Raw genomic sequence first — 27832 nt, forward strand, 5'->3', positions numbered from 1 at the left:
CAAATTTGTACTTTTCCGTGCCTTTTTCGACATGATCTGGCCATTGAAAAATAGTGTTTATAAGTAGATTAAAGTTTAGATTTAGCTAGAATTATACATTTTGTGTGCATTTAAGTGGAATTACCCCACAAAACAATGAAAGATGAAAGTACAAACTTTCAAGTTTCAATACATTATTATCCGTGCTTTACTTTTGGTCGCAACATCAAAATAGCTTCCTCTAGAAATTTTGTGGGGGAGGGGAAGGGAGAAAAAATAACCGAAAGGTAACCAAAAAAGTGAAAAAGTATAGACAAAACATTTTAATGCAGAAAAAAATCACCAAAAAGCAGGTCTTATTGGCAATTAGTGCCAAAAAAGTACTACTTTCTAGCAATTTTTTCCAGAAAAGTTGATTTTTCAACTTTTTGATTTTGGCTCGCATGCGTAAATTTCTTACGATTTTGACAAAATTCAGTGGAAACCTTAATTTTGAGTTGAAAGTCACCCAGAAAATTTTTTATTCTGGGACTCAAGTATCTCAGGATGGGAGATATAAATATCTTCAAAGAAACAGCATTTTTGTTGGCTCTATAACCTTTGAGGAGGTACCTATATCCTGTATTGGAACGAGATTCTGCGATTGTCATCAAATTCCAAGACCTCCTCTAGGGTTCTACTGAACGGTCGAAAATTTTCACATCGTCTATTTTTGAGTAAATAAAATTAGTGTTTTGAAAATATTTTCTTCTCAAATATGTATTGCATGATTGTGAATTATGCCAAAACACCGAAAGAAATCATTTCTCGAGCTAATTTTTGGTTAAATTAAAGTATTAAGTACTAATTTAAAAAACTCGAAAAAAATTGGGTGACTAAAAATTGGCACCATTGTATTTCAAAATATTCCTCCAGTTTCAGAAATTATATCTTTCAATTTTTTGCCGCAATTCGCGTATAATAGGTAAGGGGTAAGGTGCCCTAATGTTGACCACCTAGTTTATTTTTGGAAATTATCAGTACTGTAGTCTGTAATCGACGTATCTGCGCTCACAATGGCTTAAATGATTGCCACATAGGCCTACCTCTAGTTTAATGTCATAGAGTCACTAATAAACCTAAAACCCCCCACTAATTTTCAATGACGTTTTTTCCAAAAAAAAAAAGCGAAAATCGAAAATGGCAAAAATGGTGTCCTAATTCCGACCACCTCAAAAAAATAGAAAAAAAGAAGGTAAATAATACGTCAACATCGTTGTTTATTAATTAAAATGACACAAAGAGAAAGTCAATTAATAATTTAAGCAAAAGGGGAACAAATACCTATTCAATTTCTTTTTACATTTTTCTGAAGCCACATCACAAATCTCATGTCCCCATTTGAAACACATGGAAATTGTTTATGACGCCTTTAGATATCCACATTCTCATTTTCTTACAGCTTTTACAGCTTTGTACATTGCATCAGCACACCATTTTTTACGTTACGGCGTCTTTTTTCGAAAATTCAGGAAAATAAAATTTCAAGTACTCGTATATAACCAAAACATTGGTGGTCGGAATTAGGACACCCTATAAAAATAAATTTGATGGAAAGCTTTTCGAACTTGCCTGTAATTTATCCAAAAAATAATTATCAGCTTTTATTCATCAAACTATGAACTTTAAAAAATAATTGAACCTCTTTTTACAAAAAATGACATATTTGAGCAAACAAGCGATTGAAGTTGCCGGAAAAGTTCATTAATTTGACTTTTTGAATTTCGTTTTTTATCGATACCTTCGCGAGTTTCGGCTTTGGGGTCGTAATTTTGGTCTTAATCGTTTTGTCTGTGAAAAATACAATATATGAAAAAATGTTTTCCCGGATGGTCGAGACATTATTGGACGATGAGATATGCTTGTGGTCGGATTTAGGCACCTGGTCGACATTAGGGAAGAAAATTTTAAAAACGGATTTACCCCCAGGTAAGCGATAGTCTGTTCAATTATCCGATAAAACCCCAGAAAAGTGGTTTTGGATACTGATGGCAATGAACTATTAGATCGACCAGGATTTTCAAATCTTATCTTTTGGAACTGTGGCATTTTTTGAAAACAGTTTGGGTAAAGACCATGAGCAGAAAAATTACGATTTTTTCGAAAATTCCTCCTCTTTGAGGATCTATTTTATCACCATAGGAAGATCTCTAGAGCTGAAATTTTCTTTGGGTGGCATTCAACTCAAAATGATGGTCTCTTCTGGATTCGATCGAAAACTTCTGACTTTCATTTTCGCGATCCAGCCTATTGTATAATGTTGGTTGTTTTGCAATGTTGTCTCTGATTATTTTTCAAATGTAAATTAAAGTTCCTCATAATGTATTATCCCAGCCAACTACATACGTAGGTATTTTTAATCAACTTGATAAAATTTATAAAAAATAATTGATAAAAAAAAAAAAACAATAAAAAATTTTTCTAACAAAATGAACGAGTATGAACATTGGGAAAAAACCTTTTTTTTTTTGATACCCAATACCCATGTGACTTTAGGTTTACCTATCATTGAACTTGTTTACTTGTATTGTGCATGTACAGTACAGTAGAGTAATTTTTTTCATAACGTTACCTATTCGTCGCATGGAAAAAAACATTGCGGTCGACCCATTTGAAAAAATGTTATCGTTCGGTTCAGTACGATGAGGAAGAGCGAACAAATAATAAAGGAGGATTTTGTTAATCGCACGGCAGAAGGAAATAATGAAAAGCGTTAGACGCGCGTGAAAAATATCATCGACTCATCGTGTACCGCATTTTCGCGCGATACGTAAAAACAAAAATAACAAAAAAAAATATAGGGTAACTTTGTTGTATACGAGTAGCTGGTATACGAAAAAAGTATGACGTAAATTACGAAATTAGTTATTTTGTCGGAAACAATGGACGAGAATTTTCCTGTTTTGTGTCTTTTATATATCCTTTCATTCATTCGCTGTCTTGTAGGTACAGATACCTATACACAAGAATGATGACGACAACAACGTAGTACTCGAACATATAGTACGTGACCCGATGATGACTGTGACTACAGGAGAGCAGGATTATCGTATGCAAAACTTTATGCCTTTTTAGCGCTAGAGGATGAGGGCTCTTCAGCAGCGGATTCGATATCAATAGAGGTGAATTCAGTTCTCGAATGTCCTTCTGTAGTATTACTAGAAATACTGAGGCTGTCCGGCGATAAAGATTGATTTTTACGACAAACGGTGTTCTTAACTTTGGAGTGTTTCATTGAAGCTCGGTTAGAGGCGGATTTATTTTCGTTACGTTTACGTATCAGACGTTCGGTTTTGATTTCTTGTTCGCTGAGCTTTTGCGATATGTATCGCAATTCGTTGAACGATTTCAGAGACGTAGGTGATCTGGAATCCTTCCTGAGGCGTTCCTCGACGTTGGTTTTGGAACAGTACCTGCCCGACTCCGAGGTATTGGAGCTTTTACGTCGATTACGATATCCGTAATCGGTAGATCCTTTTCGGTAACTGGCCTCCGATGTGTTCGAGCCTCTCCGATACGAGATCTCGTTACAAATGGTATTGGAGCGTAGGTAACTTCCACGCTTGTATTGCAGCGATGGTGACGATCCTCGCAGTACGATATCGTTCAATCGATACCGATTGTGATACGATGGATCATCCATACTGGGCACTCGAGGCGAAAACGATTCGCGACGACTGTGCGGAGTGGACGAAGATTGGTATCGGTCTTCGCTCCTGAACGAGGTGCCTCGAACACTGAACTGCGGACTACTGCATCTCGAATCTCTGTCCGCCGCCGCTGCTGCTGCTGCTGCTGCCGCCGCCGCATCCTCTTCGTTTTCGATTTGAGCTTGGCGTACGAGGAGGTGTCGACGAGCGGTATCCGATCGTTTGTTACGATCGCGTATACGCATTGTGACCGGGCAGTCGTTAGGCATGTGTAGGTCGAGCATCATGGAAGCTTGAGAACTATGCGATCGTTTGGATAGTTCGGCTTCCAAAGATTCGGCGCTACCTTTACCTGTGCTGGTACTGCCTTGCCGACTGGTGCGCTTTGAGCGAGGAGGTGATATGTTGTGCGGATAGTATTCGCCGTTGTCGACGGATAAAGCTTGCCTCTGCAGAACATGAGGGCTAAGGAAAGACTGGCCAATGAGCGGGTGCAGCGAGTTGCGACTCAGTTTTGTGTGTCGTGGAGACGATCCTTTGCTGCTAGGAAACAAGTCGGGCGTGACGGCTAAATTCGGAGCGCTTGGACATCGACCCATCACCTGTTGAGCTAGATTTTTCTCGATGTTCACCTGCTGTAGGTTACGCGAGAATTGTATGAAATCGGCCGTCAAATCCCGTCGAGAAAATTCCTCCAGCGAATCGACAGCGTGACCACTGGCTGTACGACGACGGCCACTGCCCTCGCGTAAAGGCTGCCTCGAGCCTGGACTAAGTTTACTGTGGCGATTCATCGAGTGCGAATGAGCTGAATTCAAATGTAGTCTATTTGGAATGACTTTGGCAGCATTATCTCGTTGCTCGAACGTCATTACGCAAGCTGCTACCACGATGAAGCCTGTCAGAACAATATTTATCCGTGAGATGATGGAAGTTGGACCTCAAAGGGGTAAGAATTGGTCAAAAAGTGAAATTGCAGTAAAAGTTCGCCACGAAGATGATATCTGGGTCGATATATTGGAAATACACTCGCAATTTTTAGATACGAAGGTCATAAAGTGAGGTGAATTCGTTATGTGCTTGCCCCAGCCCCTTATTATGGGAGACGAAGAGGAGTAGGAAAAGGTCTGGGAACTCCTTGATTTATTTTGATGACTGTTTGGTGACAGATTCACCAGAGGTTACCATGAGGATTTTTGTATTTCATATGGTGAATTGTTGGGGAAGAAATCACCAAAAAGTGCTCATGGCCCTTGAAAATTTTTTCTAATGCGTGGTGACTCTTTTGTGACAGATTCACCACGTCAACACGTGGGTTTTCGTCTTTCTTATGGCGAATTATGGCTGTGAAGAAATCACCAGAATGTGTTCATGGCACTTGAAATGTTTTTTTGAATGTCTGGTGACTTCTTGGTGAATTCTTGTGACTGATTCACCAGAAGTCACCATGATGGTTTTTATTTTTCTTATAGTGAATTGTTGGTGAAGAAATTACCCAGAACGTCCTCATGGCCCTCTAGAATTTTTGCGAACGTCTAGTGACTCCTTAGAGAATTCTGATGACTTCTTGGTGACAAATTCACCAGAAGTCACCAAGTGGGTTATTGTCTTTCTTATGGTGGATTGTTGGTGAAGAAGTCACCAGGATGTCCTCATGGCCCTTGAAATGTTTTTTGAATGTCTGATGACTCCTTGGTGAATTCTGGCGACTTCTTGGTGACAGATTCGCCAGAAGTCACCAAGTGGGTTTTTGTCTTTCTTATGGCGAATTGTTGGTGAAGAAGTCACCAGGATGTCCTCATGGCCCTTGAGAATTTTTTTTGAATGTCTAGTGGCTCCTCGGTGAATTCTGGTGATTTCTTGGTGAAAAATTCACCAGAAATCACCATGAAGGTTTTTGTTATTTTTTTCTATTTGCTAATTGTTGGTGAAGAAATCATCAAAATGTCATTAAGGTAAATCGGCAATAATCGCCACCCACCCAAAATTCAATCATTTATTTATTTATTTACTTATCTATTTTTGTGTTGTTTGTTTTTCTTTTCTGTTTCTTTTCCCTCCTCCAATTTGTAAAATTTAATTTCAATATTTACTGTCGAACATTGTTACCATGGAGGCCCCCTCGCTCGCGCAACGGCGTATTGGGGGGATATTTTGTATTTTGTAATTTGAAATATTGTTTTAATAAATATTGATTGATTGATTGATTCCACAATTTCACTCACTTAAGAAAAGCAATTGCACCCTCCATCCTCCAGGTCACACCCCCATGTCTCATTTTTCAATTTTGGTACAATTTTGAACTGAAATTTGATTTTTAAAATTACTGTTATAGCCTTATTTTAAAGCCAACGTCTCATTTTTTTAACAATTGACTCATGGCAACGTGGCACAATTGCTTGAAAACAATTTTTTTTCATTTCCAAAGTGTTTAAATAATCGATTTTCACTCAGTTCAGAATTTATAAGTGGCAGAAATTGGGGTGGCGGTAATTGGAAAACTGAAATTTTGGGGTGGCGAAAATTGGGTAAAAAAGCAATATTTTGAAAAAATTTTTAAAAATACAAAAATTCACACTTTACATTTTAATGAAAACAAACAGCTTCACATGTTACACAAGACTGGAACTTCAAGTTGATACCATCCCCATTCAAAAATATTCATCAGGTAGAAAACAGCAGGCAAAATAAGTGAAAAATGTCTGAATATGTGGCGGCTATTGGCGATTTACCTTATCCTTTGAAAATTTTTTTGAATGTCTTATGACTCCTTGGTGAATTCTGGTGACTTCTTAGTGACAGATTCACCAAAAATCACCATGAGGGTTTTTGTCTTAATACGAGTAAGTACAAAAAAATCAGATCTTCAGCACGGTTTGGATCCGAGATTCTCTATTCGAGGAGCGAAAAGTGCTTCAGAAATCGATTTTATCGAACTTTTCAAGGGATCAAAAAAATAATTTTGTAAAAATGTAAGTAAAAGTAGGTACCTACCAGGTCAGCATATGTAAAGATGTTGCAAAAAATTTCCCTGTGCACGTATTGTGAGGTGAGGTTGAAAAAATGAAAAGAGGTATTTCTTGATTGAAGGGGAGCACAAAAAATGTGACCAGGAATGGAAAGCTCGCTACTCTCGAGATCGAAAATGTAAAATTTTATACGTACCACGTACACAATTGCCATTGAAGGGATTTGAAATACATTTTTTTTGCATTTTACTTGTAGCAATCGAATTTTAAAGTCACTCAAGTAGGCAGAGGTATCAATTTTTCTCAGTTTCAACTTATAAATTTTTTTGTCAAAACTAGTAGTGCAACCCAACAAAGTAGTGTAACATTTTACGCAGAGTCCAAAAATGACAATTGTTTTCATGTCGCACTCTCTCCTTCATTTTTTACCTTTCGAAGTCTGTCTTCGCAATTTTAAATTGGATTTAAATTATTCTATTTTTTTTTTATTTGACATTATGAGTAAAACGGTGCGTTTTGATTGAGAAGTTGAAATAAGAAAGGGAAGGGGACGCTATTCTTGGCCTAAAATTCTAAGGCACGTTGATGGGTTATGTACAAATTATGAAAGCCGGTTTTGAGAGGCTGAAAATAAGGGAAGGGGTACAATCTGGAAACATTCGTCTTTTTGATATCAGCGTGAAATTGTCATCACTTTGATGGGTTGCACGACTACTATTGTAGGAAAAAATCTTGAAGTCAAGTCAATTTTCATGAGGCTAAAACTGTGGGAGGGGGTGGTACATAAAAATAATCGGTATGTTTTTACTCAGCATGAAATTTTCATTCTCACGAAAAAAAAATCAAAATAGTGCAAAAAATTATCAAAAATGCAAAAATATTGAGTTTTGACTTTCAAACGTCGATCGTCTAGGTGCCGAGGAATAAAATTTTACGTTTTTTTTTCAACCTTTCCTGAACTAGGTAGTACTTCCTCAACAAAATTTTTCCAAATAATTTTTTGAACTCTCAAAAAACTCGATAAAATGATTTAAACAGCAACTTTGGCTGCTTGAATAGACTATTCCAACCACATCACACCATATTTTTAGAAATTCCTTGCGGATTTTCACTTCCCCTTCGTCCTACTTCTTCTTCGCATCCCATATATTGAAGGATTTGGATAAGCACATAATGAATTCCCCGTTATTAGAGCTATAATGAATAGGCAAGTTGGGTACATCATCATTTCTTCTAATTTTCATTTGTCAAAAATAAGTAATAATTTCAAACATTTATGATCTTTGTTCCTGTATTTTTTATGTAGGTAGTATTCTCGGCATCTCAGCATGGATGAATTTATTTTTCGCCGTTTAAATTACGAGTGCCTAGTATGCCTTAACCATCGATAATTATTCCCACTTTATTTCTCTAAAAATAACGCCTAAAATACTCATGCCTATTTCACCATGCGAGTCCACTTCAGTCATTGACTCAAGGAAAGTAAGTATTTTATGAACTTTCACAAAGTCCAGATTCTATCAGGTATATGTTTTTTTTCTTCGATAGGCATTTCTTAAAAAACAGAGAAATGGCAAATTATTGATTTTATGGAACACTGAACTGATACATTTTTATCCAATTATCAATGCTCCAGCAGTTGACGAAAAAAAAACACCGAGAAAAAACACAAAATAGGTAGCAGGTATCCTGTACCAAATATTGTGTATTAGCCTAGGGAAAATGCAATTTGACCCGGACATAATTGGGATCAAAGGTTTTTTTGGTGAATATTGTCTAGGATGGTGTGGTGAACAACATACTAAAAGCCCCCGCCCCTACCCCTGGAGCTAATCCCCCCACAGTGGATCAAAGCCCCCCAAAATCCGTTTTTTGTCAAAAAATTACTTTTGAGTAAAATGAGCACTGATTATTTAATCTCTCCTCAAATACCTATCAAATGAGCTATCAACCAACTCCCTAGCCCCAAGGGGGGCGCTACGACCCCTCAAAGTGATGTGATTTCAATAAGTTTACATTTCATGACTTTGGGACTTGGAACCTGTTCTAATCGATCAAATAAAGTCAAACTTGGGGAATGAGATTCTTTTGGGACATAAAGTCGACCCCTAGGGTGGGGAGGGTCAAATTCGAAAATTACGGAAAGGTCATTTTTTTGGAGGGGCATAATATGGCCCCAAATGGATGAAAATGGTCCAAAATTGTATCATTGGTCAGTACTCCCATTGTGATCAACATATCCAAATTTCAGCTTCCTAGGTCATCCCCACCCCATTTAAGGCGGAATTAAGGTAAAAAAACCCTCATTTTACCCCTATTTTCGGTGTTTTCCTCCTTAAAAGAAGTGGGGATGACCTAGGAAGCTGAAATTTGGATATGTTGATCACAATGGGAGTACTGACCAATGATACAATTTTGGACCATTTTCATCCATTTGGGGCCATATTATACCCCTCCAAAAAAATGACCTTTCCGTAATTTTCAAATTTGACCCTCCCCACCCTAGGTGTCGACTTTATGTCCCAAAAGAATCTCATTCCCCAAGTTTGACTTTATTTGATCGATTAGAACAGGTTCCAAGTCTCAAAGTCATGTAATTTGAACTTATTGAAATCACATCACTTTTAGGGGTCGTAGCGCCACCTCCCTTGGGGCTAGTGAGTTGGTTGATAGCTCATTTGATAGGTATTTGAGAGGAGATTAAATAATCAGTGCTCATTTTACTCAAAAGTTGACATTTCAGAATTTTTTGTCAAATAACTGATTTTGGGGGGCTTTGATCCACTGTGGGGGGATTAGCTCTAGGGGTAGGGGCGGGGGCTTTTAGTATGTTGTTCACCACACCATCCTAGACAATATCCGCAAAAAAAAACTTTGATCCCAATTATGTCTGGGTTCACCCATTTTTTCCCGCTATTTGCCTAGGCTATATGCTTCGCAATATTTCGAGCTTTAGATAAGAAATCTAGCTGTTATCTATACAGCTTCAGCTAGGATTTCGCTTTCGGACGAATTTTTTAAAACGTACCTAACTCGAAGGCATACTCGATGCATTGTGAGCGTGCGTAGTGACACTCAAAAATAACCCAACAAGCGCCTACAATGCAACGTGCTGCGAAAAGTTTCTAAACGTGACGATGAAAAATACGTTTTCCCGAGCTTTTTTTCTTCGTTTCGAAAATAAAAAAAAGGTGACGTAGAATATACCTATCTAAGTGGGTACTTTTATGGTGGCTTTTTTCCTTCCAAGCTTATCGTACCGTGCAATTAATTAACGTTACAAAGAAACTAATTACTTACCGCCAACACCCATGACCATCGGGCCGACGTATGTTGATATACTGTTGATATTTAATTTACTTTTTTCACGAGCTGCCACCGTTTCATTGCCATTGGTCTCCGTTGAACTGTAAATGTGATCGACGAAGTAACCTTTAAACAAAACATTTCGCAATTAAATATTAATCCGAGTCGTTTTCTTCTCTACAGCGTGCAGTAATTATTAGCATTAAAACGGAGCACTATGCGCTGTGACTTTGAGAGCGGGTAATTTGAGATAAAGAATGGAAACGTCTTCGAAGTCGGCATTTTAAAACGACGACGCAGCGTTTTAAAAATAACAATCCGCCCACGTTATTTAGGTAGCTGTAGTATAAAAATAACGGCGTCGTTGTTCTAAATATAAACTCGCGAACACTTCCCCGATGCTGGTTTTAAATTGATCCCCTGTTGATATAGTGTACTTTCGTCTGGTAATAAATTTAAACTTCCCTTTTGCATTTTACTTTCGATTTTATTTTCAATACATAATACTATAAGGTGTTTTTGGCGGCGCGGCATTGAATTATTCACCTATTTTGAACGTTTTATCGTTTACAATTTATTACTTTTGTTATACCAAATAAAACTACCATGTAGGTGCTTTTTCCCTCGGTAAAATGGGAAACTTCGAATGGTTGAATTTCGGCTCGATTCTACTAATATAATGTAGTTGGCCGTCGTCGATACGGTGGTAAGATAAATGATTTCATTCGCGGAGTTTTGGAGCGGATCCAGGCCCACGGAATGGCAAGGTGGATTAAAAAATTGATCAATTTTTCCAAAGTACCTAGCTAGATACACCGTTTTCGAAATACGAGACGGAAGGTATAGATTTTCATTTAGTGTTTTCTACAATGTATAAGTAAGCAATGTAGTTTCACGGGCATTTCAAACAGTTTGACCGGATTTGGTGTAATTTTAAATGGGGTATTCGGATGCAGAATGATTTAGGTTGTAAGTTGAATATGAAATCCAAGTAAGATAACTAAGGTGCGGCATTATATGCAAATGCATATTTTGCAGGTGATCTCGGATTCTAAAAGTAATGAAAGCATTTCATGTTTCAGGAAAATCCCTGCATTTTGAGCCCAATTTCATTTTACATATTTTACATATTTTTGGAAAAATTGCGTATTTTTACATATTTTGAGTATTTTTCACACATTTTTCTCACATATTTTGCTAAATTGAGGAAAATTGCTCTAAAACAGTCATTTTACGTTTTTATTCTCGTAAAAAATAGTATTGAAAAAAAAATTTGAAATAAAAAAAATTGTTTTTTCTAAGAATTTGAATTTTTGTCTTTTTTTTCATTTTTCTTTTGTGTTTACACTTGGAGTAAGATTTGGACAACAATTTTGAACGCGGTTTTCGAACAGCTATGAAATGACACCCATATCAAAGTTGCATATTTTTCACATATTTTAACAAAAAACGCATATTTTGGCCATATTTGGGGTAAAAAAGGTCGCATATTTAATGCATATTTCGGCCTTTTTACTCACATATAATGCCGCACCCTAAAGATAACTAATTATTCATCTGAATTCGGATAAAAGTGGCATAAGGTTTTCCAATTTTTTATTTGCTGAAGTGTGAGAAAAAATTAATCATTTCTGAAACAACGCAAAAGCTTCCCAGGTAGGTATGAATTTGAATTCAGTCACAAAGAAACCAAAATATAGCTTTGCTCTGTTCATTCACTTTTCACATTATGACGGAACTCTCATTTGCAATATTGACGAAATTTCAACACTGTATAGGGTGACGAAGACGAAACTATGGGGGGGGGGGAATGCGCTTGGACCCAAAACTCAGAAAAACACGTAGCTAGTACCTACTAGTGTTATAAGTATGAAGCGTTTTACTTTTTCGAAACAAAAAAACTGAAATATGTGAGAGAGATTCACGAGAAAAAATTTCCAAAAAAATTACTGGGAAATGGATATCCGGCCGTTATGGAAACAAACGTTATAGCAGCATTACAGATAGATGGTATAGGAAAAAATAACACGTTGGAAGGCGTCAAAGGTGTTGGAATTTACCTACTCGAACAGAATAGTATCTTGAAGCATCTCCCAAAACACAGACGAGATTCTTCTGTTAATTCTTCTGGCCCAACCCGAACCCCCTCTTTCCTAATCTGAAATACTAAGTTGTCTTTACGACATCCAAGAAGAAGAATCATGTTGTTCAAGCCTGCCTTTGAAGATGAAAATCCCCGAATTATTATAAGAAAATTGAAATTTGTGGAACTGCAAACGAGCCACAAGCTCTTCATCCAAAAATAATTTTGATAAGGTGCACCGGGGCAAGTCAGAATGATTTTTCGCAATTTCAACTTTGACCAGCTGTTACTCCCCTTCTAATAAACCAATATGGATCAAATTTATTATGTAGGTTCCCATTAGGGTTCTTAACTTATGGTGAAAATTTGAGCGCGATTGACACAGTAGCTTTCGCTCAGTGGAATAAAATATAAACTGTTCTTTGGGGGAAGTCAGAACAGGCTAAACTTTGCAGAGGCGTAGATCACAAACGGAGCATCCTAGAAAAATTGCATATCGGCAAAATTGTAGAGAATTTAATTCTCTTTGAGATCACTCTCATCAGAGTTTCACTAGGACGCACGGTTCGTCCGCTATATGCGAAAAATTAAGAAATAGAAAGTCTGTATTTTAGAACAAATTCAAAACAAGTTCAAAACAACAACAAAATACAATTGAACCAAAGACATCTAAAATGAAACTGAATCGCGAAAATTTTCATGCCGTGATGAAGTAGGGGTAGTACCCTCAAGTACTAGACGTTAAAGTGCACTAGTTTTTTTTTCCGGTGCAAAAACTCGGAAGCCATCGGGTACAGTCGGAAATACTTCGTTCGACTTGTTCTATTTCTCTAGTGTGATAACTGATAACTCTTAACTCTGTTCTGCTTTGTAAAGGTGAAAATCAGAAAATATAAAATACCATTATGAACTACGTAATATGATTACTTATTCAGCATGCATTTTCCATAATATTAATCTTTATATAGATCACTTATCAATAAAGTTAAGCCTGATAGTGTTGATACATATCATTCATCAACTGAACATACTCCACGAAACATATTATGTAAGCAAATTTGGAATATATGAGTTGAAAAACAATTGTCAGAAGCTCGGAAATACGTAATAATCTACTTAATTCAACTTGTTTACTGTTTTTTCATATTTTCTTTCTATGTTCGCGGTGATTTTGTCAATAATCTTCACCTCTGTACGTAGTGACGACAGTGGTTTTTCAATCAACATCAACTATCAAGTAAGTTTATATGAACATCATTAGTATTAGGCTTTAGTTTTGGAAAAAGAAACCGAAAAATACTTGACATCAAAAATTTGAATTTGAATAACCAGTGTCAGGGAAGATTATTGATTTATTGACGATCAAATGATAAATACAAGTTGAACGAAGTACCGCCGACAATACCCGACGGCTTCCGAGTTTTTGCACCGGAAAAAAAAACTAGTGCACTTTAACGTCTAGTCCCTCAAGTCACCTTTAGTGGCACTTCGCCAGATATAAACCTCTAGGCGCTAGAGCAAGTTTTCTAACTTACCCCGAATTCCGACTTCCTCCGGTGCAGCTTAACTATAAACTGATTGCTTATTTGAAAATGACTCTGATGGAAAATCTGAGGATAATGAAACATGTTTCATCTGATACTGATATACTGAGACCAAAGCTCACGATCCTACTGAAGACCATGTTATGAAAACGATCTGGAATCTTCTGTTTTGAGTGTTTTTAAGGTATGAGTAAAAAAAGGTGATTACATAATCATACCTTCAAAACACTCAAAACAGAAGATTCCAGATCGTTTTTATAACATGGTCTTCAGTAGGATCGTGAGCTTTGGTCTCAGTATATCAGTATCAGATGAAAGATGTTTCATTATCCTCAGAATTTCCATCAGAGTCATTTTCAGATGAGCATGGCACCAAAGAAGAACCAGAAAATTTTTTTGTTAGTCTCATATCGATGATCAAGACTGGAAAATGACAATCAAATATCAGTAGATTTTTTTCGAAAAAAAAAAAATTGTAAGTATAATATATTATTAAAAGGTGCAGAAGAAGTGAATTTTTTCGAGTATTCCAGCATTGCAAACAAATATGGTTGCTTGATAAAGATCTAGAGAAATCGAAAAATTGTGTTGGAGAAAGAATACAGAGGCAAATATTTTTTCAAAAATCCAAACTGTGAAAATATCTCGTAATTTTATTTTTTTCGTGCTATTTTACCTGGCAATGACGTACGTAAGTATATTCTTGTTGTGATTTTTATTTCAATTTTGAAACAAAATGCGATTTATCGCTAAAAACAGAACTTGTCAAAATATCTCGTAATAATTGTAGGTAATTATTTCTCACAATTTTTTTTTACCGAATATGTTAGTCTGTAATTCACAAAATTAAATTCCTAAACATAAATGTGATCATTTTTGAGTCATAATTCAAGGCAATTTTTCTACTCAATTTGTTAAATTAAGAAGTTTTGGCAATTATTCCGTTATTTTTCGTGAATACGGCGTGCGCGGTTTCAAGGAGCTGCCCAAATTGATTTTTGATGAATCTTTGAAAATCCAAAATTGACAGTTTTTGGCAAAATGAAAATTAATCCAAAAACTAATATCAACTTTCCCGGACATTTCAACATTTTCGGTCATTCTGAAGTCTCCAGCGAGATTATTTTGATTTTTCGGGAATCTTCAAATTTCTCCAGAAAGAGTAAAAATTGATTTGGTCAGCTCAAAATCGAGTAATGGCTTATTCTCTTCTTGTTGTACCAGTTTATCCTCATTTGAGCTAATTTCCAGACGGGTACCTCGAGCGTATATTTTCAACTAGCATGAGATTCTAATACCTATTTATAAGAAAGAAAGTTCAAAAAATTTGAACAGACTTTCTCAAGCACATGCTTGCTACGGTGGATTGCGAAAAAAAACACAGGATGATTTTGAGCAAATTGAGTTAGTATCTATTCGAGATTCTGCGTCGACCTACGACATTGTCGGCAAAATCCAAGACCAGTATAAGTTAGACGAGTTTTATTGAGTGGTCGAAAATTTTCAAATCACCAATTTTTGGGTAATTTCGAATTTTGAAAATATTTTCTTCTGAACATTACGAGTTAATATTGGCGAAACATCGAAATACAATCATTTCTGAAACTTTGTGTATATTTTGTTAAGCTGTGGTACCAAGTTTTTGATCGTTTATGCCAATGCCAATTCCAAAAAATTGAAAAATACAGGCCAAAAATTATCAAATTTTGAGTTTTTGAAATTGGCAATAGTGATAAAAAATTTAACCACTGTATTTAAAAATATTCACAGTTTCGGGGTATCTTTTAAGGTTTTGGCTAAACTTACGCTTACGTGCAATATTCGAGAAGAAAATATTTTCAACGCACGAATTTACCCAAAAATTGACGATTTATGAGCTCTCAATAGCATCTGTACTCACAGGAAGGTGCCCCAGGTGACATTCACCGATTTGCGATTTCAACGATTCTTGGATCATTGGATAGTGGACATCGAACACAGTCTAACCCCAAATTTTCAGCTGCTGAAGTTGATACGATATTTCAGCCTTCCAGGGCGATTTTTCGATTTTCACATTGAAATTTTGATAAAATTGAAAAATCGCCCTGGAATGCTGAAATATCAACTTCAGCAGCTAAAAATTTCACCATGGGCTAGTCTCATCATATGTATAGAAATTGCAAAATAGTATGAGAGGTTTCGGTATGTGACCTGCGCCGACTATTTTTGGCCAACCTTTCAAAATTGGTAGGTAAGTATGTGAAAATCGAAAAATCGCCATGGACAGCTGAAATATCAACGTCAGCAGCTGAGAATTTCACCGTATGCTAGTCTTATCATATGTATTGAAATGCCCAAATAATATTGAAGATTTCGGTATGCGACCTCCACTGACTATTTTTGCCCAATTTTTCAAAATTGTTATGTGAAAATCGAAAAATCACCCTGGAAGGCTGAAATATCAACTTCAGCAGCTGAAAATGTCACCATGGGCTAGTCTTATCATATGTATTGAAATGCCCAAATAATATGGAAGGTTTCGGTATGCGACCTCCACCGACTATTTTGACCAATTTTTCAAAATTTCTACGAGAAAATCAAAAAATCGCCCTGGAAGGCTGAAATATCAACTTCAGCAGCTGAAAATTTCGTGGTAGACTATGTTCGATGTCCTCTATCCAATGGTGTAAGAATCATTGAAATCGGTGCATGTCACCTGGGGCACCTCCCTATGACAGTAGAGCCCTAAAAGTAGTCTTGGATTTTGATGGCAATAGCCTACGTCGACGCAGAATCTCAACAGGTGGTAGAAGCTAGAGTGAAAAAAACCACGATTTTTTCAAGAATAATGTTCTTTCTTTGATGTCCCACTTCTCCCTTCCAGAGACACCTTTGGCGTTGATATTTTTAGTGTGCGTAGCACACTATTAGTTTCGGTCTGAAATTGGAAAAATTCTTTGGAACGAATGTTCTCTAAGATGGATGGACCAATTTTTTTGAAATTTTTGTAGGTAGGTGTGGTTTAATGTGAGGCATGGAACGCCGTAATTATAATTGCAATTACTCAATTAGCTTCTTGAGTAATTGCAATTAATTACGAAAATTTGTACCAAAAAAAGAATAAAAAGGGGAAAAGGGCCATATCAAAAGGAACGCCGACAAAAGCAAAGCCGACCTCAGTTAAATTTCGAAATTTATGTAACACCACAGGGGTTCTAAAATCTTTTCTATTGTTCAATTTTTGAATTTATTTTTCAAAATTGAACAAAGGAAAAGATTTTATCAAAAGTGAAGCCGACCCCCTGTGGTGTTATATTTATCAAAAGGGAAGCCGAAATCCGTTTTAAAATGTAACACCGCAGGTGTCCTAAAATACTCTTATCTACAGTGTTATCTTTCCCTTTGTTCAATTTAAAACATTTCTCTATTGTTCAATTTTGAGAAAGGTTTTTAGAACACCTGCAGGTGTTTCATTTACACACATTCAGTACCTAGACACCGCAAGTAGGTGGTTACCCTTTCAGAAATCAAAACCCACCAGTCATTTGTGATTTTGCAGTGCTCCCAAGAGGTTCTCTCAGTACCGTAGCGCTTTTGGAGTCACATATGCTTTCAACTCCGGAGCTTTCAGAATAGCATAGTGTACTTATTCGGAATCGCTTTGTGCTTTTTATTTCAAAATAATGTTGTGTTTTTTTTCAAATTTGCGTTTTTTTTTTCAAAATCGCATTGTGCTTTTTTTCAAAGTTGTGTTGTGTTTTTTTTTTCAAATTCGCGATGTGCTTTTTTTCAAATTCGCATACTTTTTTTTCAAAATCGCGTTGTGCTTTTTTTTCTAAATCGCGTGATGCTTTTTTTCAAATTCATGTGTGCTTTTTTTTCTAAATCGCGTTGTGATTTTTTTGAAATTCGTGTCGTGCGTTTTTTTCAAATCCGCGTTGTCCTTTTTTTTCAAATTCGCATTGTGCTTTTTTTCAAATTCGCAATGTCCTTTTTTTTTGAAACCGAGTTGTGCTTTTTTTTCTAAATTTTGTGGTGCTTTTTTTCAAATTCATATTGTGCTTTTTTTCAAAATCGCGTTGTGCTTTTTTTCAAATTCGCGTTGTGATTTTTTCAAATTCGCGTTGTGATTTTTTCAAATTCGCGTTGTGCTTTTTTTCAAAATCGCGTTGTGCTTTTTTTCGAATTCGCGTTGTGCTTTTTTTTCAAAATCGCTCGTGCTTTTTTTCAAATTTGCGTTGTGCTTTTTTTCAAATTCGCGATGTGCTTTTTTTTCAAATTTGCGTTGTGCTTTTTTTTTGTAACTGAGTTGTGCTTTTTTTTCAAATTCGCGTTGTGGTTTTTTTTCAAAATCGCGTTGTGCTTTTTTTTCAAATTCGCGTTGTGCTTTTTTTCAAATTCGCGATGTGCTTTTTTTTCAAATTCGCGGTGTGCTTTTTTTTCTAAATCGTGGTGTGATTTTTTTCAAATTTGCGTTGTGCTTTTTTTCAAAATCGCTTGTGGTTTTTTTTCAAATTTGCGTTGTGCTTTTTTTCAAATTCGCGTTGTGCTTTTTTTCAAATTCGCGTTGTGCTTATTTTCAAATTCGCGGTGTGCTTTTTTTTCTAAATCGTGGTGTGATTTTTTTCAAATTTGCGTTGTGCTTTTTTTTCAAATTCGCATTGTGCTTTTTTTCAAAATCGCTCGTGCTTTTTTTCAAATTTGCGTTGTGCTTTTTTTCAAATTCGCGATGTGCTTTTTTTTCAAATTTGCGTTGTGCTTTTTTTTTGTAACTGAGTTGTGCTTTTTTTTCAAATTCGCGTTGTGCTTTTTTTCAAAATCGCTTGTGGTTTTTTTTCAAATTTGCGTTGTGCTTTTTTTCAAATTCGCGTTGTGCTTTTTTTCAAATTCGCGTTGTGCTTATTTTCAAATTCGCGGTGCGCTTTTTTTTCTAAATCGTGGTGTGATTTTTTTCAAATTTGCGTTGTGCTTTTTTTTCAAATTCGCATTGTGCTTTTTTTCAAAATCGCTCGTGCTTTTTTTCAAATTTGCGTTGTGCTTTTTTTCAAATTCGCGATGTGCTTTTTTTTCAAATTTGCGTTGTGCTTTTTTTTTGTAACTGAGTTGTGCTTTTTTTTCAAATTCGCGTTGTGGTTTTTTTTCAAAATCGCGTTGTGCTTTTTTTTCAAATTCGCGTTGTGATTTTTTCAAATTCGCGTTGTGCTTTTTTTCAAAATCGCTTGTGGTTTTTTTTCAAATTTGCGTTGTGCTTTTTTTTTCAAATTCGCGTTGTGCTTTTTTTTCGAATTCGCGTTGTGCTTTTTTTTCAAATTCGCGTTGTGATTTTTTTCAAATTCGCGTTGTGCTTTTTTTCAAAATCGCTTGTGGTTTTTTTTTTGAATTTGCGTTGTGCTTTTTTTTCAAATTCGCAATGTGCTTTTTTTTCAAATTCGCGTTGTGCTTTTTTTCAAATTCGCGATGTGCTTTTTTTTCAAATTCGCGGTGTGCTTTTTTTTCTAAATCGTGGTGTGATTTTTTTCAAATTTGCGTTGTGCTTTTTTTCAAAATCGCTTGTGGTTTTTTTTCAAATTTGCGTTGTGCTTTTTTTCAAATTCGCTTTGTGCTTTTTTTTCAAATTTGCGTTGTGCTTTTTTTTTGTAACTGAGTTGTGCTTTTTTTTCAAATTCGCGTTGTGCTTTTTTTCAAAATCGCTTGTGGTTTTTTTTCAAATTTGCGTTGTGCTTTTTTTCAAATTCGCGTTGTGCTTTTTTTCAAATTCGCGTTGTGCTTATTTTCAAATTCGCGGTGTGCTTTTTTTTCTAAATCGTGGTGTGATTTTTTTCAAATTTGCGTTGTGCTTTTTTTTCAAATTCGCATTGTGCTTTTTTTCAAAATCGCTCGTGCTTTTTTTCAAATTTGCGTTGTGCTTTTTTTCAAATTCGCGATGTGCTTTTTTTTCAAATTTGCGTTGTGCTTTTTTTTTGTAACTGAGTTGTGCTTTTTTTTCAAATTCGCGTTGTGGTTTTTTTTCAAAATCGCGTTGTGCTTTTTTTTCAAATTCGCGTTGTGATTTTTTCAAATTCGCGTTGTGCTTTTTTTCAAAATCGCTTGTGGTTTTTTTTCAAATTTGCGTTGTGCTTTTTTTTTCAAATTCGCGTTGTGCTTTTTTTTCGAATTCGCGTTGTGCTTTTTTTTCAAATTCGCGTTGTGATTTTTTTCAAATTCGCGTTGTGCTTTTTTTCAAAATCGCTTGTGGTTTTTTTTTTGAATTTGCGTTGTGCTTTTTTTTCAAATTCGCAATGTGCTTTTTTTTCAAATTCGCGTTGTGCTTTTTTTCAAATTCGCGATGTGCTTTTTTTTCAAATTCGCGGTGTGCTTTTTTTTCTAAATCGTGGTGTGATTTTTTTCAAATTTGCGTTGTGCTTTTTTTCAAAATCGCTTGTGGTTTTTTTTCAAATTTGCGTTGTGCTTTTTTTCAAATTCGCTTTGTGCTTTTTTTCAAATTCGCGTTGTGCTTTTTTTCAAAATCGCTTGTGGTTTTTTTTCAAATTTGCGTTGTGCTTTTTTTCAAATTCGCGTTGTGCTTTTTTTCAAATTCGCGTTGTGCTTATTTTCAAATTCGCGGTGTGCTTTTTTTTCTAAATCGTGGTGTGATTTTTTTCAAATTTGCGTTGTGCTTTTTTTTCAAATTCGCATTGTGCTTTTTTTCAAAATCGCTCGTGCTTTTTTTCAAATTTGCGTTGTGCTTTTTTTCAAATTCGCGATGTGCTTTTTTTTCAAATTTGCGTTGTGCTTTTTTTTTGTAACTGAGTTGTGCTTTTTTTTCAAATTCGCGTTGTGGTTTTTTTTCAAAATCGCGTTGTGCTTTTTTTTCAAATTCGCGTTGTGCTTTTTTTCAAATTCGCGATGTGCTTTTTTTTCAAATTCGCGGTGTGCTTTTTTTTCTAAATCGTGGTGTGATTTTTTTCAAATTTGCGTTGTGCTTTTTTTCAAAATCGCTTGTGGTTTTTTTTCAAATTTGCGTTGTGCTTTTTTTCAAATTCGCGTTGTGCTTTTTTTCAAATTCGCGTTGTGCTTATTTTCAAATTCGCGGTGTGCTTTTTTTTCTAAATCGTGGTGTGATTTTTTTCAAATTTGCGTTGTGCTTTTTTTTCAAATTCGCATTGTGCTTTTTTTCAAAATCGCTCGTGCTTTTTTTCAAATTTGCGTTGTGCTTTTTTTCAAATTCGCGATGTGCTTTTTTTTCAAATTTGCGTTGTGCTTTTTTTTTGTAACTGAGTTGTGCTTTTTTTTCAAATTCGCGTTGTGGTTTTTTTTCAAAATCGCGTTGTGCTTTTTTTTCAAATTCGCGTTGTGATTTTTTCAAATTCGCGTTGTGCTTTTTTTCAAAATCGCTTGTGGTTTTTTTTCAAATTTGCGTTGTGCTTTTTTTTTCAAATTCGCGTTGTGCTTTTTTTTCGAATTCGCGTTGTGCTTTTTTTCAAATTCGCGTTGTGATTTTTTTCAAATTCGCGTTGTGCTTTTTTTCAAAATCGCTTGTGGTTTTTTTTTTGAATTTGCGTTGTGCTTTTTTTTCAAATTCGCAATGTGCTTTTTTTTCAAATTCGCAATGTGCTTTTTTTTCAAATTCGCGTTGTGCTTTTTTTCAAATTCGGGATGTGCTTTTTTTTCAAATTCGCGGTGTGCTTGTTTTTCAAATTCGCGGTGTGCTTTTTTTTCTAAATCGTGGTGTGATTTTTTTCAAATTTGCGTTGTGTTTTTTTTTCAAATTCGCATTGTGCTTTTTTTTCAAAATCGCGTTGTGCTTTTTTTTCAAAATCGCGTTGTGCTTTTTTTCAAAATCGCGTTGTGCTTTTTTTCGAATTCGCGTTGTGCTTTTTTTTCAAAATCGCTCATGCTTTTTTTCAAATTTGCGTTGTGCTTTTTTTCAAATTCGCGATGTGCTTTTTTTTCAAATTTGCGTTGTGCTTTTTTTTTGTAACTGAGTTGTGCTTTTTTTTCAAATTCGCGTTGTGGTTTTTTTTCAAAATCGCGTTGTGCTTTTTTTTCAAATTCGCGTTGTGCTTTTTTTCATATTTGCGTTGTGCTTGTTTTTCAAATTAGCGTTGTGCTTTTTTTTTGAAACTCAGTTGTTCTTTTTTTTCAAAGTCGCGTTGTGCTTTTTTATGCTTTTTTTCCGAAATTGTGGTGTGCTTTTTTTTTTACTGAAATCGCGTCGTGCTTTTTTTTTGTAATCGCGTTGTGCTTTTTTTTCTAAATCGCGTGGTGCTTTATTTTGCTTTTTTACCGAAAAGGCGTTGTGCTTTTTTCCCCAGAATCGCGTTATGCTTTATTTTGTTTTTTTTCGAAATCGCATTTTGCTTTTTTTCTTAAAATCATGTTGTGCTTTTTTTTCGAAATCGCGTTGTGCTTTTTTCCGAAATCGCGTTTTCCTTTTTTTTACTTTTTTCAGAAATCGCGTTGTGCTATTTTTGACTTTTTTTCTGAAATCGCGTTGTGCTTTTTTTTCTGTAGTCACGTTGTGCTTTTTTTCGAAATCGCGTTGTGCTTTATTTTGCTTTTTTACCGAAATCGCGTTGTGCTTTTTCCCCAAAATCTCGTTGTGCTTTATTTTGCTTTTTTCGAAATCGCTTTGTGCTTTTTTTTGAAGTCGCGTTGTGCTTTTCTCCGAAATCGCGTTGTGCTTTTTTTCAAATTCACATTGTGATTTCTTTTCCTTTGCGTTCTTTTTTTTTTGAAATCGCGTTTTAATTTCGAATTTGCGCTGTGCTTTTTTTCAAATTCGCGATGTGCTTTTTTTTCCAAAATCGTGTTGTGCTTATTTTTTCGAAATTACGTTTTTATTTTCAAAATTGTTTTTTTTTTAAATTGCGCTGTGTCCTTTTTTAAAAAATCTTATTGTGCTTCTTTTTTCAAAATCGTGTTGTGCTTTGTTTGGAAGTTGTGTTTTTTAAAAAATTGCATTGTGCTTTCAAAATCAAAATTGTGTTCTGCTTTTGAAATCCCAATTGCGCTTTTTCAAAACCGCGTTGTGCTTTGTTTTTCAAATTCGCGTTGTGCTTTCAAAATCAAAATTGCGTTGTTCTTTTCGAAATTGGGTTTTACTTTTGTAACAAAATAAGCGAAGCACACTGTTGCAGCTGCGCTAAGCGCAGCTGTCTAGTTTTTTGATGATTTTCAACTGAAAATGATCTCCATCGAATTAAGTAAGCCAAAATCCTCCAGAATTTTTTTCACGATCCACTTTAGTGCTTACCCACCAATAGTGAGGTAGACAAAAAATTCGAAAAGGAATTGATGAACAAACAAATATCAATAAATCAATTTTTCATACAGTGACAAAATATCTATTAATGCAACGGATGTTGCTAATCATTGTCGAAATTCTGACGACATTGATGGACTTTGAAAAATCAGAGCGTTCTACAATGCAATGAGAACAAATTTCAATCTATAGGTAAACGTTATGCCTTGACCAAAAATAATTCCTTTCAAAGGTCACGTCAAAAGCCTGTAGAAAGAAAAGGAGAAATCATCGCTCGAAAAAAGGAAGCAACAAGAGAATGAAAATCGAAATTGAAAAACGTTGTTTTTAATAAAGTGAAACAAAAAGTTTTTGTCATAATTGGGTACCTAACGTGAACTTGATAAATATTAATTTTAGGTAAGTATTAATAGTTTGGGTTTCGACCTCGCAGTCTCCCCTTGATTTCGGCTTGTTCTCGGTGTTTGGCAAAAGGGATCGACATCGACGACGTGACTTTGCGTGAATTTTCCAGCAAATAGGGAGGTACGAGTAAATATCTTCCAAGGTGATTCCAAAGACCTTCAAATTTATTAGAGCTTTTTTTTCAAAAACACAACTTCGGTAATTTGCATTCGAGGAAAAGAGTCCAATAAAATGGATACACCACGAAAGAACTACATTGTACGATGATTTTTTTTAAAAATTCAACGACTACCTCATCTAAGGGTAAATTAACCCAGGAGCAAGAATGTAACAAGGAGTTCAAGTTTGTCAGAGTAAGGATGTTTTTTCTCGATTGATGAAAATTTAATCGCAGTTAATAAATGTTGCTTGGTTAACGTGTGTGAAGTATTGTGATGACGTCATTACGTTAGCAGTACGTTGTTAAAGTTGCATACGAGTTTCGCCGCAAATAGTGCGCGTTAATTCTTGTAAAAAGCTATGCAGCGTAGAAAACGTTAATAAAATTGCCTATTCGTTTCGCCAAAATACGCATTCTCCGGTATTACTGTATTACAGGTAGGTATAGCCTATAGTATGCGCTCGTAAAAACGGCATTTTATTCGAACGATCTCCGTAATGTATTCGGCTCAAGTAAAACGACGACCGACTTAGTGTATTTTTTTTCGTACATGATTCTAAAAATAGCAATACTCGAGTTGAAAAAAGATGAAAAGAAAAACCACGCACGTATTTATGTAAAAAAGAGTAAAAAAAAAAAAGCTTGGCGAAGTGGCTAGAGAGAAAAGGAAAACTACTACGTTTGTAAACGGATTAAAATACTACGAAATGGTAATAAAATTAATTCGTTTTCAGCGTAGGTACTACGCAAGGTACACAGTGGCCGGGGAGCAAGGGTAGGTAGAGGTACTAAAGAGTGAAATGGCGAAACGTAGGTACCTATATCGAAAGTACAAGTTTACAACCGCTTTAAAACTAATCTGATTTCAGGTTTCTTTGTTTTAATGCGTAGTTTGTTTACCATAGGGGAGCTTTTATTGAATGGTGGAAATTTTCAAATGAAATTTTTTTATCCCCTTGGGAATAGTCTCGAAGGAGAAAAATTTAACGATGAGGGGTGTAAATTTTTAATTCGAATGAAAATTACAGTATTAGCGAATATTCGAGTTGTTTTTTCTTCTTAGACGATTGTTGTTCGAATAGTTTTTTACGCTCGGCGTATTGGGACTTTGGGATGTAAGTTCGAAGATTTTTGAACAAGTTTTTTAATACGAGGTAAAGGTTTTTCGTCGTGCTACGTCTCGGTTTTCATTTCGTCCTGTTGCGTTTTCGATAATTTAATACTCGTGGAATTAACGATTTTTTTTTCTGGTCTCGAGTATTTTTTGGTTGAGTGAAAAAAAAGAGAGAAATTCGAAAAATTTATAATTAAAGCGAACCGTTTCGCTTAAAATATCAGCGTCAAAGATGTTAAAATTTACTGGGTGAATCGAAAATGTAAGTTGGATGAAGTAAATCTACTTGTATTTTTAAACGAATGGTTAGAATTTATTCGCGAGTAAGTTGACTTATGTTGATTTATGATTAGTAGGTAAGTTTCGAAGGCGAGCCAAGTTTCAAACTCATCTGAGAAATTCGGATGTTTTTGGTATTGGCTTTTCGTATCGTTTCGAGTTGAGAAGGATATCGGTAAGCTTGGTGGTTTTCTCGTATTAACGGATTAGAAAGGAGCTTGGTTGATGCTGCGTCGTGTTATAAATGATTGAATTGAATGCCTGATTAGCATAAAGCTTTCTTAAGTTTTCAATTTCGCTTCGTTTAATTTAACCGGCGTGTTTGGCAATTTACTAGACGGGTTTGAAATGGATTAGCGTAGTATAAAGCGTTATCTAATGTATAGTTATGTATGTATACGAGTTGAATGTTGCCTGTTACCTTGCACAGGATTTTTGAAAATTTCATTCAGACAAAGAAACATTTCGAGGTGTTTACTTTCAATTTGAACGAGGCTGCAATTTTTGAAAAAGACATGGTTTGAAACCCCCAAAACCAAAATTTCAGCTGCCCAAATTGATTTGTCAAATTTCATAGAATTTTCAAAAATCAAAATTGATCATTTTCGACGATTTGAGCATAAAAAAATAATACATAAAAATTAGTCTTGAAACTAATATCATTCCTCGTGAACCAGATTTCGCCATTTCCAGCCATTTTGGAGCCCCCAGCGCAATTTCCGATTTCTCTGAAATTTTCAAATTTTTCCAGAAGGAATACGACATTTAAGTTGGACAACTTTAAATCGAATTAAGTATGGCTTTTTCTGAGCTTGTTAAACTTTAATCGCATTCGAGCGAATTTCCAGCCGAAACCCTCTATGCATTTTTTTGACCAGAATATATTCAAGTTTGAGGGGAAAAAATTCAAAAAATCAAAATATTTCTGTACGAAAAAGTTATGAAATTCGTACAAATAGCTGTATCTTGCCTAAAACCAACCCTCCAAATCGGAATTTCACCATTTCGAGCCATTATGGAGCCTCCAGCGCGATTTTCGAATCCTTCAGAATTATAAAATTTCACCAGAAAGCAAGGAAATTAATTTGAGCAGCTGAAAATCGAGTGATGGCATAGTCTTGACCGACCTATTCAATGAGTTTATGGACATTAGGACCAATTTCCAGGCGAACACCTCGAATGCTTTTTTTTGGCCAGAATATTTATAAGGACAAGGAGACAAAATTTTAAAAAATCAAAAATGTTCTGTTGGTGGGAAAATTATTAAAATTTGCGTCTGGAAACATACCCATTCAATCATGAACAACCGGCTTTCGATTGGAAAGTCCGAAAAATAAAAGTCTTCGAGACCTGAAATCTTCAGACCTTTTTCGTTTTGCAGAATTCGCCTTAGTTCACATTAGATTTGTTTTTTTACACGGATTTTGGCAGATTTTTGAGAATCTGGATTTTGGACAATTTAAAATCCACTAGAATCTGCTAGGGTAGTAGCTTTTGAAAATGGATTTTGGATTTTACTGAGTTTACTTAAAGAGAAAATATGTACTTTCAAAGTTTTAAAAGTTTGCGTAAAAAGTGTTTAAAAAAGAGATTTAAAAAACGTCCAAAAACCAGATTTTTGAGAATCTGGGTAAAAAAACAAACAAATCTACATGTATTGTCTGTCAAATTTTTAAAAATTTCGATTTTTTTTTACAGCAAATAGATCAATTAATTCATTGAATAAGATTCAAAAAAAAATGTACATCGTTTGATATGAGCTACAGCTGTCTTCGGTATTTTGGGTCAGCTACATTTTCTTTTGCCCATTTTAACCACTCTTCCTTTAACCGATTTTACAACATTACAATTGGCTTACTCTGTTTGTTCAACTTTTATCTCAAATCATCCCACTCTGTTTCCAAAACTTGCAACAATCGACTACGCATAGCTTTCAAACAATTCAACAGGGAATTAGGTAATCCACCTGCTGGTAAAATTCCATGAATTGAAAATGTTCGCAACTTACCAATTGTTGCCATGCTGCCTCCGATGAACATGAGCATTAATCCGACGAAAAGAGCTTTGCAAGTTAAATTCCAGTTACAGGTTAGTTTACGTTTATTCCATTCTTGTTGTTTAGCGGCTGCATTACTGGTTGTGGCAAATTCTTCGGAACCAGATTTCATCGATCTTCTAGATGATTTCCGGCTGGAATTTTCATTCATCGTTGACACTGAAATGTGTAAAAATGATGGCACAAATAAACATAGGACAATTTCCGATCTTGGGATGAGTATTTTATACGATAAAGTAAGGTACTTACTGAAAACGGTAATAAGCTCAAAATTGAAACGTAATTGATATGTCGGTGAACGTTCGAGATGACATGATAAAAAGTAAACAAATAACGCAGGCAGAAGAGCAATGAGAAAACGAGAGGGAAAACATGCGAAAAAAAACGCGACAACGTATGAAAAAAATCACATCACATAGTTTGAGTATTTATTGACTTACGAACATATTTAATAATTTTTTTTTTTTTGCTTTTTCGGTTTCTTTATACTCGCATATTTATGTATACGGTGTGCCGTTTACAGCAGGAAAACTAATATCACTATTCGGTGCTTTAGTTTCCGTAAAAAGATGCGTGGTATCTTTGCCAGGATATTTTAAGTAGAGAGGCATTTGAGATGCTAAAATGGTACGTTACCGTGGAAACGAACTAACGAGAAAATCATGCGCCTTCAGTGAGAGTCATCCCCGAAGGTGGTTTCCCTCGTATTTATTACGTCACATATTTTGATCCATATGCTGGTAATAATACGGTCTACCGAAGAGTTCATTGCCTGACTATTGTAAGGAAATAGTTAAACGACTTTTTTTCTCCTTCCAAGTCTGCTATATTCTTATATGGGTTTTGTCTTCTCTGTCTATACGTACAAATATTGGGTAAATTCAGTCAATACTCGACAGCATTTTAAATTTATGAGTAATGCTTTCATGGGCACATGAGGTTTGGTACGAGTACTTCGAGACGAAGTCAATGTCGGGGTTGTAGTAAAACAGAGATGGGTAAGGTTGTATGAAAATAAAGGGTAG

The 27832-nt window shown here is 35.4% G+C and overlaps 1 protein-coding gene across 1 annotated transcript; it reads right to left on the reverse strand.

Annotated features, from left to right (window-relative positions):
• Nucleotides 1-42: 42 nt before the first annotated feature.
• Nucleotides 43-27660, reverse strand: LOC135840504 (uncharacterized). Its single transcript, XM_065357095.1, has 4 exons — nucleotides 27057-27660; nucleotides 26760-26966; nucleotides 9938-10069; nucleotides 43-4566 (listed from the first exon to the last, which is right to left on the reverse strand). Coding segments are annotated over exons 1-4 (1827 nt in total). The 5' UTR covers nucleotides 27058-27660; the 3' UTR covers nucleotides 43-3079.
• Between the last annotated feature and the right edge of the window lie 172 nt (nucleotides 27661-27832).

This window comes from Planococcus citri, chromosome 3 (assembly GCF_950023065.1).
Source record: "Planococcus citri chromosome 3, ihPlaCitr1.1, whole genome shotgun sequence".
Lineage (NCBI taxonomy): Eukaryota > Metazoa > Arthropoda > Insecta > Hemiptera > Pseudococcidae > Planococcus > Planococcus citri.